This window comes from Manis pentadactyla, chromosome 13, assembly GCF_030020395.1.
Source record: "Manis pentadactyla isolate mManPen7 chromosome 13, mManPen7.hap1, whole genome shotgun sequence".
NCBI classification, from domain to species: Eukaryota; Metazoa; Chordata; class Mammalia; order Pholidota; family Manidae; genus Manis; species Manis pentadactyla.
Genome location: NC_080031.1, coordinates 65,466,528 through 65,480,851, shown reverse-complemented (window position 1 = coordinate 65,480,851; position 14,324 = coordinate 65,466,528). Strand labels below are relative to the sequence as shown.

The 14,324-nt window shown below is 41.6% G+C and overlaps 1 protein-coding gene and 1 long non-coding RNA gene across 4 annotated transcripts in view; one reads left to right on the top strand and one right to left on the bottom strand.

Annotated features, from left to right (window-relative positions):
* The first annotated feature begins 1,088 nt into the window (after positions 1-1,088).
* Positions 1,089-3,607, top strand: LOC118921430 (uncharacterized). Its single transcript, XR_008993303.1, has 2 exons — positions 1,089-1,693; positions 2,210-3,607. It is a non-coding gene; the product is annotated as an uncharacterized LOC118921430 (long non-coding RNA).
* Positions 1,831-14,324, bottom strand: part of LOC118921428 (lamin-B1) — a 53,740-nt gene continuing 41,246 nt past the window's right edge. For all 3 annotated transcript variants that reach the window (XM_057490697.1, XM_057490696.1, XM_057490695.1), the window contains exons 9-12: positions 13,011-13,115; positions 9,588-9,707; positions 4,430-4,534; positions 1,831-2,069 (exon numbers count right to left, since the gene is read on the bottom strand). In XM_057490697.1, coding sequence (XP_057346680.1) covers positions 2,028-2,069; positions 4,430-4,534; positions 9,588-9,707; positions 13,011-13,115 — 372 coding nt within the window. In that variant the 3' untranslated portion in view covers positions 1,831-2,027. The remainder of the gene's footprint in view (positions 2,070-4,429; positions 4,535-9,587; positions 9,708-13,010; positions 13,116-14,324) is intronic.

Below are 14,324 nucleotides of genomic sequence, written 5' to 3'. Positions count from 1 at the left end.
ACCCAGAAAACATACCCGTAACCTCCATGAGTGCAGAGATACACTGAATGCGCGAGCGGCAGCCTGCGCTCTGACCCCCGGCCTCTCTGCACTGTGGAACAGACCTAAATGGCGTTTGCTGTCAGAAAACCTCACTCAGTCTCAAGTTTGTCAGCCTAAACAGACTCAGTATACTGCCGTATGTTCAGGGACACCAAACTACGTGCTAACTGAATCCTGGATTTTTAACTCTAAATTTCATTGAAGTGTACACTATCCTTCTGTACTGTGAATTTTTCTTAATGCCTAACTGAATGTTGATTTCTGTAACCTACTTCATCCAGCAATAAAGTTACCTAGAGATGGATTTTGATGACAAGAACCCCATCTTGTGGCAGAATTTTTCACAATCCAGTTTGGCTGTCCTACCGCCTTGCTATCCACAGTCCAAAGATAAATCTGTGTTGAGAAGTCGTCATTTTATCTGCTTCACCAGACAGGAGTTCGCGCCCAGCATTTATCTTGTGTCTGTGACAGCTCCGGAGCAGGAAGGCCATATGCAGAGCCCAGTAATTCTGGGGCTGTGTGAGTTACTTCCAAGCGAACGCCAGTAGTCTTCGCATAGCTCACAGCAGGAGTATTTTAAGAGAAGCAAACACTGACTGTGGTTTAGCTTCTGAAATGTTACCAAATGTTCATTCTTTGAGTGACTCGGAGAATGCACTTTCTAGGAGATTAACCCACTCTGCTGAAGCGAGCTTGACACAGACACTCCTAAAGCCCCCGACAAAATGCACCCTCACCACCACGCACAACGAAGCTCACCTGCATGGCCCCCACGTACTGCAGTGCCTGCCAGCCCCGCCTCCTCTTCTAAAGGGTGGCTTTTACACATATCATTTCCATATTATAAAAGACATTTAAACTAGATTATAGAAATATTTTCTTCATTTTTTTCTTCAAAAAAAAAAAATGTCTTCTCCCTTGCCTTCTCCCACTGTCCCTATGTTCCTAATTTCGCTTTCCTACTTAAAGGTACTTTCAAAGGTCTGATATATGATTAATAAGCTAAAAAATGTAAAAGCACTGAGCACGGTGTGTTGCTCCAAAAAAAAGCAGCATTTATTGTTGCTTTTTATTACTGTTACTACCATTATTATTAATAACAGAGTACTTTTCTGAAAAGGGGGCCAGACCCCAAAATCGTTTATCTTCCTCATAGCCAAAGCCTTAAAGAAAAGTCTAGTATGAACAAATGATTTTTAACAAAAGTAAAACTGAAATATTTTTCTCCCCTCCAAATGTTTTGAAAGTGAAAAGAGAGTAATATTTAAAAAGCGTTTTATTTGTTAATGTCACATAAGAAATTTAAGAAAGTTACATTATCTTAAAAAACACAATTAACGCATTTTAAGAGTAACCCTCCCCCACCCCGCTTCCCCTCATGAGCTAAGAATCTAGAAGTAACCACAAACAGTTTTGTGGAATCCTTCATCCAGAGCGCTGACATGGTGATTAGGTTAATGCCCCCTTACAAAACTTCTCTATTAAAAAAAAAATTTGTAGACTTGTTTATTACAAAAACTTCAGTACAAAAGTTCTATATTGAAAAATGCTTTCCCCTCCCTCACAGCACCATTGTACATAGAGAAAAATCAAGAGCAGACTGCTGTCTAGATGGAGCAATCTTCAAATTATATCCAGACACACAGTGGTTTATTTACCCTCCCCTCCCCTCCCCTTCTCATAAGCACTTAAAAAACACACACATACAAAAAACTGTCAAAAAATTTGAGGGACCCTTTCCAAACAGTACACAATTAATTCAGTGTCAATATTCCACATCTTGAACAAAGTGTATGGGTATGAGTTTATTTTTAAAAACTTTCAGTGTCAAAAAAGGAAATTAAGGCCATCATATTCGCAGCGTAAAAATTCACATAAAGAAGACATAAAAATACTCTGTGCTTCGGAGAAGGCTCTGCACTGCGTGTAGGGAAGGATGACCACCCTTCCTTACTCTGAGGAAGACAGTTGACTTGAGAAGTTCACATAACTGCACAGCTTTTATTGGATGCTCTTGGGGTTCCCTGATGAGGAAAACAGAAAAATCTGTGTTCAGAAGATGGTCACAGTATTTTAAATAGGACAAAAATACTCCAAATCCATATAACCTAACTTTAAATGACCTTTTCGTTTCTCACTTTCCCCTTTTAACCCTCTCTTGCAGACTTCTCCCCTGGAATGTCTATTTACGTGTCACTTGGAAGCTGAGTAATGCTAATACACAGCTGAAGGTGAAAACTGCTGTTCAATGACCTGCACACTTAGGAAACGAGACCAACCACACCAGGTAACATGCCGGCTGATTCCTCTGCTGCACTTCCCGAAGCATCAGCACCAGGTTCACCAACTGGTCCAGATGCCTCTCCTGTTATCCATTTTTTTATTACTCACTAATTCCTTAAAACTTCACAGTATGACTTGCAACTCGTCACTTGACTAGACTGAAACTGGCTTCTTGAAGGTCACCAAAAACACTTATCAACTTGAAAGACCTCTAATGTGAAGTCAAACAGCTAATATACCCTCTTTCTTTTTCCTCTTGAACTTGGTATCATTTTCTCATCACAAAAGCTAAAAACCTCACCCACCTTAATGTGTTTCCTTTCTCCCATCCTCAAGTTCACCAGCACTCTGCCCTGAGGAATCCCCATTTCTGTAGTCCTTCAGTGTCTGCAAACTCCCTTCTGGAGTCCATTCCTCTGACACTGTCTGGGTTTCTGTCTGGGTTTCCTCTCTGCTCCCACGTGTGCAGAGGCTACCTGCCTCAGCATTCGGATTACGGCCATTTAGCACGAGCCTTCCTACTTTATCTCTCACTTGCACCCTACAATACAACTGGATGGATGGACAGACAACTTGGTGCTTAAGTCCTGACATATCCCTGTGATGAATTAAAGACCATCACAAATTCACCACTCCTCACCTCCAAGAAGCAGAGACTATTTACCCTCCCCATGGAGCCAGAGCTGGCCGTCTGACTGTGACTTAGAGAATACGGTCCTAGCTTTTAAGAGATCTGGGGCTCTCCATTTTCACCCTCGTGGAAGCCACTGCCGGGTGTAAGAAGTTTGGCTTACACTACCAAACCAGAGGCCACACAGAGAGACGCATGGACATCCCAGCCCCGGCCAAGCTCCCAGCTGAGCACAGCTGCACAGCCGACTTCACTCCCCGTCACATGGGCCAGAAGAACCACCAGCTGAGCCCAGTCACACCACAGAATCATGGGAAGTAAGAAACCAATGTTGTAAGCCACTAGGTCTTGGGCTGGTCTGTTACTATAACAACGGACATTCCAAACACCACCTGCCACCTAGTACCCAAGTGACTACCCATCCTTCCTAACACTGGGCAAGCAGATTTCCCAGAAATCTTCTCAACTATTCCAGGGTCTGGACAACCAACCCTGCGTCTGTCTAACCGGCTGCAACCTGGTGCTCTGATGAGCTCGCCAGAACCTTGAGGTACCTCTTACACTGTTGGTTTCCTTCCAATCATTGTAAAGCTTCCTGTGAAGGCCAGGATCTTGTGCTTATTTCTTGTTAAAGACAAGTCTGAAGTATTTGTTTTTAAGTATTCTTCCAAAATGTATGAAGGAATATACAAGTCAAAACTTAATTCTACCTCATATATAACCCATCTCCAGCGTTTCTCAGCCCCTGGGGGCTGAACACAGAAGAGAACGTTCATTTGGAGTAGGACTGGGGGTAAGGAAGCAAAACGAACAGATTTTTAAATCTGAAAACATGGAGACAGCCTTTAGGATAAGGACAGGAATATTTTATTAATGATCAGACTCAAACATAGCTTGATAATGTAAACCAAAGACTCATTACTTAATAATTCCAATTTAATTAATTAAAATCAAATTTGGAGTTTTTTTATTTCAAGGGTTCTCAAAAGCCCAAGCATCAGCTAAAATCTATCTTGCAATTAATGATTAGAAACTTCACATAGCAGGGATTTTGTTTCACACTGAAGTTGAACATTACACTTCAGCTTTTTTTAAGCTTATAGCAGATACTTGCTCTAATTTAGTGATCTAAGTCTCTCAACCACAGAATCCTGCAGTAAATCATTTTGAGCATGCATTCCAAATCACATATACTTATTAGTAATGAGACACATCCTACCATAACATACTACACTGTAAAACAAAAGACAAAACTGACATTTGATGTGATGAGAAAAAACATTTTCTCAAAGAAGTGTTAACATTTCTTCCCATACCTGAAGGTACTGTCTTGAATATTCCCCGAGGAAAAGCAAACCCCACTGGGTAGATCACTGACTGGGCTTATCAAATATGGAAAAAACCTTCACTGTCAGTTTTGATGTTCATGTAATTCTGTCAACAGTATTTAAAGATGCATTCAAGCAATACCTGCTGGTGGAAAAGTTCTTCCTCAGCAGCCACTTCGGCTGCTGCTTCTCCCTCTTCCTCTTCGGGTATGGTTGTTTTAAAGACTGTACTTCTTTGGGCAACCTCCTAAAAACGAGTACAGGCATACTTCATTTGATTGTGCCCACTGCACTTTACACGCATCAGCTGTTTTACAAATTGAAGGTTTGTGGCAATCCTGCATCCAGTGGGTCTATCAGCACCATTTGCTCACTTTGTATCTGTGTCACATTTTGGTAATCCTCACAGTATTTCCAATTTTTTCATTATTATTATATTTGTCTGAATGACAACACATCTGTTTACAGCATGGTTTACTGAATATTTTAAACCCACTGATAAAACCCATTTCTCAGAACAAAGATTCCTTTCAAAATATGACTGCTCACTGACAGTGCAGCTGGTCACCCAAGTGTGCTGCTGAGAGAGGTACGAGAATGTGCTCATGCCTGGTAACACAACATCCACACGTCCACGCTGCAGCCCATGGGTCAAGGAGTCATTCTGACTTCCAAGTCTTACTATTTAAGAAACCCATTAGGAGAGACTAAGTTGCCAGAGAGAGTGATTCCTCTAATGGATCTGGGCAAAGTAAACTGAGAACCTTCTGAAAAGACTTCACCATTCTAGAATCATTAAGAACATCTGTATGGTTCAGGGGAAGAGGTCAGAATATCAACATTCACAGGAGTTTGGAAGAAGGGGATTCCAGCCCTCATGGATGACTCTGAGGGGTTCAAGGCCTCAGTAGAGGAAGTCACTGCAGATGTGGTAGAAACAGCAAGAGAACTAGAATTAGAAGTTGGGCCTGAAGATGTGACTGGATTGCTATAATCTCGTGAGATAACCTGAATGGATGAGGAGTTGCTTCCTAAGGATGAGCAGAGAATGTGGTTTCTTGAGATGGAATCTACTCCTGGTGAAGATACCATGAAGACTGTTGAAATGACAAGCATTTAAAATATGACACAAACTAAGCTGACGGAGCAGCACCAGTCTTTGAGAGGACCGATTCCAATTTGGAACTAAGTTCTGTTGTGGATGAAATGCTACCCAGCACCACCACATGCTGCGAAGAAATCATTCATGAGAGGAAGAGTCCATCAATGCAGCAAACTCACTGCTGTCTTACTTGAAGAAATTGCCGCAGCCACCCGAGCCTTCAGTGACCACTGGCAGCCGGCGGCATCACGGTGAGACCCTCCACCAGCAAGATTATCACTTGCTGAAAGCTCAGATGATGGTGAGCATTTTTTAGCAATGAAGTATTTTTTAATTAAGATATATACATTGTTTTTTCAGAACTAATGCTACTGCACACCTCACAAACTACACTACAGTGGAAACACAACTTTCATATGCACTGGGAAACCAAAAAAATTCACTTGACTTGCTTCATGGAGCTTCTGCTTTACTGCACTGGCCTGGAACGCAGTCCACAGTATCTCTGAGGTGTGCCTATAGTTCGATTTCAAGTTAAAACCATACTTAAAGCCACAAAGGAGGTAGGGAGAGGGAACTTTATTTTGCTTAAATTTAAGATGCAGCATTCCTACATCAAGGACTTTCTCAAAGTGGCTCATCAGCAGCTTTAGCTACCAGATATTCTTGTGTAATTAGCAGCCGTTCTTGGATCTTAATATCCCCTTGCAGGGCAGCTACTGGCATCCAATTAGAAACACCTGCTAGACGTCCACTGCGTTTTATCCCTTTCTGTTACTGAGGACTCTGTACATGACTTGGCACGCTAAATTCTCTGTAATGCTCAACATGAATTCATCTAAAAGATCTCAGCTCCTAGCAAAGCAAACTTGCTAAATGAATGTTGATAAAATGAAGCTGGAGGCCAACTGCTATGACCTCAGGGCCCACGGCTGCAAGAGGACCCTCTGGGGAGTGAGGTGAAAAGGACGGGCTCCTTTCATTCCTTCAGCAACTGGTTCCTCTTGAATGAAATGCAATCCAGACCGATGAGCATTATTTGCTAATAACACACTAGCGGAGCTCCAACATATCCCACACATAAAACAGATCTCCTATCATTCACGGAGGTACAACAGAAAGTAAACATATCCATTTTCTCTGAAATGCTCAAATAGAACTTTCCTTTAGAGAATTCTGACATGCACAAACACAGCAGTATTTTTGTTGAAGCTAAACTGATGATCTGGCAGCAAGTAAATGTGTGTGTCCTACAGGGAACTGCAGGGCACCTAATTTTACTCGGTACCATGTCCTAAGGTCATTCAAGAAAGATAACTCCAGAGAGAAAGACAATAAAATCACATCAGTAAAATTTTATCTGAAATTTAACACGGACCAGCTAGTCTAAAATGGCCAAGAGAACAAAACACATTGTCATAGAAATGAGAATTCAATTCTAAATATGTCCAAGGATTTATTTGATAAATGAAGTAACACACAGTACAGAAGTATGGGGGGGAATTTGATTATTGCTGCATGCTTGCCAAAGAAGATGGACCATTTCTCAGTCTCAGTTAGCCAAGAAGTTCAATTCTGTGTAATCAGTCGGTTTACACACACAAATAGCCATTTTACAAATATAAGGCTACTTTAACCAAATTAGTCCTAATAAAAAAAGCATATGAATCCTTTGATCAACTACAGAAATTTGAACTAAGATACTGATTGGGGGATGACTGCATACAAAACAAAATTCTCAAAAAGCTTTAAGAATACCCAGCTTTCTTCAACTCATCTTAAAATAAGGAAAGAAAAGTCAAAGAGATTTTGTTACAGATTTCTCACATTCCAGCTTCTAGCAGTTGGCGACAGTATACGTCCTATGGAAACACTGTTCTTAAAGCTTGTGATGTAACCTACGACTATTAGCCTCAAATGAGCTCAGAAAGCAGCAACTTGCCCAACTTCATTAATTATGAATACTTCAACATACCTTTTAATGTAAGCCTGCTGTTAAGCACTTTTCATTTGACAACATTTAAAAACCAAGTAATCTAATATAGAAAGACTGTATGTAAAATGAATGAACTAAGAAACAACTAAAAATTTACACAGAAAAGTAATAAATCTAGAACCAAAATTTTGGTCCAGGAAATCATTAGTCAGTAGGCTAATAAATGAATGTCTCTGCCAAAAAAATTCTTCTCTTCTGCAGCATCTTACTACGCTGATGGACAGTGACTGTGAAGGCGTATGTCGGGGGGACTTGGTGAAGGGGGGAGCCTAGTAAACATAATGTTCTTCATGTAATTGTAGATTAATGATAACAAAATTAAAAAAAAATCCTTCTCAACAAGATACCCTTGATATTCAGCAATTTGCATGATGGAGGGAAACTGAGCTCCAGCTGGCTTTGCTGGCACAGCACCAATACCACCACCTGAGGACACATCCCATGCTGTGGTTACCTGCTCTGCTCACGTGCCACTGTATCTTCACTGTGGGCTTTACACCTGCTTCATTCCAAATACCCTGCCCTAAGATCGTTTCTAATTTGGCATACATTTCCATCCAGAAAAAAGTGGCTAAGATGGTACCTAGATCCCATGGACCACAGATGTTTCCTCTGCCATGGGCCCTTACAACAGTGCTCTTTAATCTGCGCCAATCACCACTCCTAACAATGTTCTGAGAAGGACATGTATTCAGCCCATTTCAGACGTCAGGGGAAACCAGCAGCTTAGGGGCGGCAGTGATCCCCGTGCTCAGGCAGCAGCCCCACCAGGAGCTGGGAAGGATTCCAAAGTGCTGAAGGAGATGCAAGCAAGGGCTTCCATAGAGAGAACAGGAGGAAGATGCTTCAAGTCTGCGAATTACTGAAGGCATCTGTGAACTCCCCTCCTACCCTGAGAACCCAGGAGGTCTATGAATTCCCCAGAGGCACCCCAAAATCTCACACATCTGTACTGAGGTCTACAGAGAAAACCAGATGCCATTTCATTTTCAGTTCCAGTCTGACATCAAGGGCAGTCTTCATTCAGGAGACAGTGACTACCTTATGAAGAGCTCCCAACACCAAGAGGTGTTTATAGCGAGGAATGAATGGGAATGTGGCTGGGCACAGGACTTACGCTAATACCTAAGACCCTCATCACGAATGCTGTTAGTTATTTTACTTCTCCAAACCTCAGTGAAGATCCATGCTTGATTTTTAAAGTTTTATCCAGTAAATTCTTGCTGAATGTGTATTATGTGCCAGGAACAATTAGAATAGGTCCCTGCCCTCAATATGCTTCTTACTCCAGTGAGAGAGGCCAGCCCAACAAGCACCCCCATAGGGGAAGAGGAGGCCTGAGAGTGACACTGCGGGAGGCAAGGAGGGCCCGAAAGGGGAGACTGCAGCTCCACTCCACACCCCTTCCTCCACAGGCGCTTCCCCTCCTGGAGACGGAGACAGAGAGAGAGAGAGAGAGAGAGAGAGAGAGAGAGAGAGAGAGAGAGAGAGAGTGTGTGTGTGTGTGTGTGTTATGGGTGTCAGTCCCCTCTGGAAGGTTCTTTGACAAGAATTCTAGGACTGACTCTGTGTCTGTGTGTCTGTGTGTGTGTGTGTGTGTGTGTGTGTGTGTGTGTGTGTGTGTGTGTGTGTTAGGGTGTCAATCCCCTCTGGAAGGTTCTTTGATTCTTTGACAAGAATTCTAGGACTGACATGCTGAAGACATACCCACCAAGCAGGTGCACCATCCACAATCTTCGACCTCAAGACTTTCACAACCACTCCGAGATCTAACAACAAGGTTAGTAACATCGGCAGTTCCTAGAGGCCAGATACTGTTCCAAGCATTTCCCAAAGATTGTTTCATTTATATTTTCTCATTACATTAACATTATTACATTTATATGAATTGTCTTGTTATCATTATCTCTATTTTAGAATGGAAAACTAGGAGAAGTGAAGGAACTTGCTTGCAGTCACAGAGCTTGTGTGCAGTGGGGAAAAGTGGATGGAGAGACTGGAGCCTGTGCTGCTCACCAGACTCCACGACACACTCGCACTTCATCCCTAACATCTGAAGTCAGTGCCACTCTGATTACTCGCAGCCTCAGTCTGACTTAAGCAGTTACTTCAGATTCCAATTTGATTTTGAAAAGCAATCACACTGGCACAGCGCCTGTTGATGGAAAGGGGCACTGCGGCGGTACTGACGGATGGCCCTACCTCTCCCTGGGAGTTCTTCAGTATGACCTTCACATCTTTGCCAGTGCCCCAGGAGTTCTGGTTCTTCCAGATGAGGTCAGTGGGAGGACTGGCTGTGACTCCAGCATTTGCAGCCCAGATCTGGAAAACAGAAAGAACATCGGGGTACTCAGAACCCAATGACAGCAACATGACAGTGACACTCCACAAGGGCAAGGGGACCGACTCTCAAGGTCTCGGAACTGTGCCCTGGCGGCATATGCGCTACACTAATAGCCAAGTGTCCACAAGAATCCAGAGAGCTTATCTAGGCCTCAGCTTCCCCACCTCATCAGTGAAAATGCTGACACACAGGGCTCTTAAATGAAGTCGCCTGTGTTTGCATCCTAGCTCCTCTACATGTCAGCTGATCTTGAGCAAGTTACCTTGCTTCCATCGTCCGTAAGATGGGACAGAAAGGCTACCTGTAATTCATGGGCTTGCCGTGAAGAGCATGGCCACCCATAGAGGGGGGACAGCTCACTCAGTGACCGCTGGCCCTCACTGCCAGCACTCTGTCATTCTGTGGGTTTCATGGACCATCCTTCCAGGCCAGTGCCTGCTGACCCATCCAAGAGTAACCTCCAACTGCCCGCAGCTGAGGGCATGGCCAACTTCTCTCAGAACCACTGCAGCAAACAGCCCATCTAGGACAACTCTCATGGAAACTGGTTTGTCTCCGACCAGACAGTGTCACAATGTCCCAGGGTGTCTGAGACTGAACTCCAGAAGGAATACAATTCACCCATTATTCAATGAAAAATATGACTGCTATTGAAATGTGCAAAACAAGGAAGTAATTATATTTCCCTTCTCAAAAGCATGGAAATTCTGCAACATTTGATGTACTTATTGGCAGAAGAGTATTGCTAGAGTGGAGAGAATCTGACAGTCAGGAAGTCTGTTTGCATCCTGCATAAATTGCTGCCTCTGTGAACCTCAGCGTCCTCATCTGATGGGAATCCACCACCAGACCTCGTCTTTCTGAGGCCACGTGAAAACAGAGAAGTTGTGTACTCCATGAACTGTTTCACAGTGTAAAGGGCAGTATGACGGCAAAAGGAAAGCTGGAGGCAGTATAGGCCGGTATTTTCTTCAACAGGGAGAAAAATCTATGAGTTACTGATCAAGAGTGAGCCTTCCCTCCTCAGATGTTCACTTCATGAGTCCAGATTTTCCATCAGCATTAGAAATGGAAAGGGGCAAGAAGTATCTACTGGGATAAAACAAAAAAGGAACTGGATCTGTGCTGACTTTCAGGTTATGTGGAATTACCAGTATTTTCCTGATTTCAAGCAATACTTTTCACTAGTCCATATGGAATCATATATTTGGTTTAGTTTTAATAATAATCACAAAATGTCAGTAACCTTACTGGGTAATTTAGTCTAAAACTAGTACGGCCTATAGCTGTGTTGTCCAACATGGTACCCACACATGGCTTGTGAGCTCTTGAAATGTAGTTGAACTGAGATGTGCTGTAGGATATGTTAAGTTTGAAGACTTAACTCAAAAAATTAAGACGACTAAACATGTAAAAATTTGTCTGTTGATCATATTGAAAAAAATACTATTTTTTTGACATACTGGGTTAAACAAAATATAGTACCAAAGTTAATTTCCCGTATTTCTTACTTTTTTTAATGTAGCTATAAGAAAGTGTAAAATTACACACATAGTTCTCGCATCTGTTCTAGGGTTTTAAATTGATCTTTGCTCTTGCTTTGTACAATTTTACAGAAAGATCACTGATCACTACCAGTTCCAAGGAATTTACCACATGTGGTGCAAGCTATTCAAGAAGAAAATGCATAATGTGATTTTATATGCCGACTGAGCTCCACTAGACCTACAGAATATACAACTATTTAGTCCCTGAGGAATTCTATCTAGTAGAAAAGGCAGATGATTGGCCAAATGGTTTCACACTGCTTTAGAGAGTATCCTCAAACCTGAATCTTACGAATTAAAATGTTGGATTCTTCCCACCACATTATGCAGCTTCCCTACAACACATTAAATAGGACTGAGCAATTTTCCCACTATAATAATTACTAAAGAGAAGAAACGATAGTGTGGTTAGAGTATTTGTTCCCATTTTTAGCTAGTATTACAAAATTAGAATCTGATAGTAACATAATGTGGTGTTCAGTTCTGTGAACATACTTTTTTTTTTTGAATATACTTTTTTAAAGAGAACTGCTAACCTATTTGAGCCTCTAAGGTTAAACACTAAGGTTTCTATCAATCAAAATTTAAAACATGTTTTAAATATTTTTTTAAAAGATCAGTAAAAGGAGACAGTCATTTCTACATTCTTTAGAACCTTCTACTACTTTAAAATCTACATCAAAGTTATCATATTTCAGTGTTTGCTAAACTTAAAGCAAAAGATCTTGTGCTTGGTCAATGAAGCATACATACTTCACTAAAAAGTTGCTAATAATATTTAGTAACTATTAAAGACCTAGTATACTTCAGAACATAACAATAGAGAACCATTTAGAACTCAAAATGGAGTCAGAATGGCAGTAAGTCTGCCTCTCTCAAAACTAGAACCTTAGATACTATATAAAAACCATGTTACCCTTACTAAAATATTAAGTTTAAAGTATAACTCTTTAGAACAATACCTATCACCTAATGAGACTTTTGTTCAAAACAGAGGTTCCTATCCCAACACCAGAAATGGAGACTGATTAAGGGTGAGGTGGGGCCTAGACCCGAAGCCACCACCCAGTGATGCTGTTGCTCACCCTGAGCTGAAGACTGGGTTTTAAGACATACGCTCGAGTATTATGTTTAGTACTCATGGTGTGGGGATCACGGGGAGAACAGTGTAGCACAGAGAGGGCACATAGTGGATCTCTGGCAACTTGCACTGATGGGCAGTGACTGCTTTGGGGTATGGGTGGGGACTTGATAATATGGGTGAATGTAGTAACCACATTGTTTTTTCCTGTGAAACCTTCATAAGAGTGTGTATCAATCATACCATAATATATTATATATAAATAAATAAATAATGTTTAAAAAGACATACCCTCAAATTAACACATCACTTCCCTAACAGTTCTTTATGCCAAGCAGTATCTCCTGAATTACACTGGGCTACCACTATCAGGCAAAAGACAGCTGTTTTATATCTACTAGAATAGACAAAAAGAATTCAAAGGTCAAATCTTTCACTTTTAATAGTCAATTACCAGTTGCCATAAGACAGAATTTTTAAAATCATTAGTAGCACCTGCAATTCTTTAATAATGTCAAAGATGTTGCATTTTTTGGTCAAAGATGTTTCAATGCCCATTTATAAAATGCTTCTTTTTAAGCCAAAAATTTTATTGAATTATTTTACCTGTGAATTAAGACAATGAAGTCAAATTTAATGACCAATTCACTTACTGTAACTGTCTGCCCCGCCTTCAGCACGTATCTTGAGGTATATTTATAACTGACTGCTGTGTCTCCAATTTTTCTGACCATCTCCCAGCCTCCCATTGGCTGATCCTATTCACACAACAAAATAAACAAGGTCACTTCAAATATACAGAGAGTTATGAAATAATCAAACAAATGAATCTACATATTAAATGAAGACAGCTTTATGGTTGTCTACTCAGGACTCATGTTTTCCTACTATATAAAAAGTTTTGTCATTCAGCAAAAAAGAAACTTTAACAATGCTACAGTTTTAATTATTAAGGTACTTAATTTTTAAGAGGACAAAACTGGAAAAGGGATATGAACCAAATTAATGACCAAACTCACTGCTAGATCAGGTGGATCTTTTAAATTTACAGCATAACCCAGCTGTCATCATCACAATTACAAGCATCTAATATTTGATTATTTTCAGTTTTTTAAATACAGAGAAGCTTAGAAACAAAAGAGAACAAGAAAATGCATTATTTTTTCTTCTGTATCTGTACCACTTCTGCATGTGCCACACTCAATTCTCTCACCTTCAAGCATAAAGGGCTCAAAAAGGGCCAGTGATGCCTTGAGCCAGTTCCAAGTGAGAGGTGCCTGGAGATGCCTGACACCTGATGGAGGCGCAGGACAGCCAAGCCACGAGCTACTCGTTCACACCCCTCCCCCGTTCAGAGACAAGAGTGAGCCAGGCTGAGCGCCGGCCTCAGGACGCTGCATGCAGGATTGCTACGCCTTTGGGAAAACCGCTGAACTACAACTACCGGGCAGCGGAGACAGCTGTGTTGTGTTCTTTAGCTTTTGAAGTGGTGATCAAGAGGGCTCAGTGCCTGTTCTCTTTAGCGTCACAACTGCTAATGCTCTTTTGCCCACCCAAATGACTTATCCACCCACACGAAGATGGTTTTAATAGCTCTGAAGAGAAAGAGAGCGGAGAGACTTTAACCAACAGTGCTGGACAAATCCTGAACATGCTTCAGGAAATGCCTCCCCCCACTGCACACCCAGACCAGACTCCCCCCAGCATCGCCCCGCACCGTCCACCGTCCCGGCCCCAGACCCATGAAGCCCAGCCACGGAGCACCTGCACTCTTGAGCTCCCAAAGTCCCAGCTCCAAACTTCAGCATTCCCTATGAATATTTTATGTTCACTTTTAAACAAATGATTTCAAGATAGGGCTTCATACTACTCTTAGTATAAATCAAATCATAAGCATTCATTCATTCATTTATTTAGAGAGAAAAACTCCCCCTGCATGTATCTGAGCCTAGGCTCCTATTTCCTTC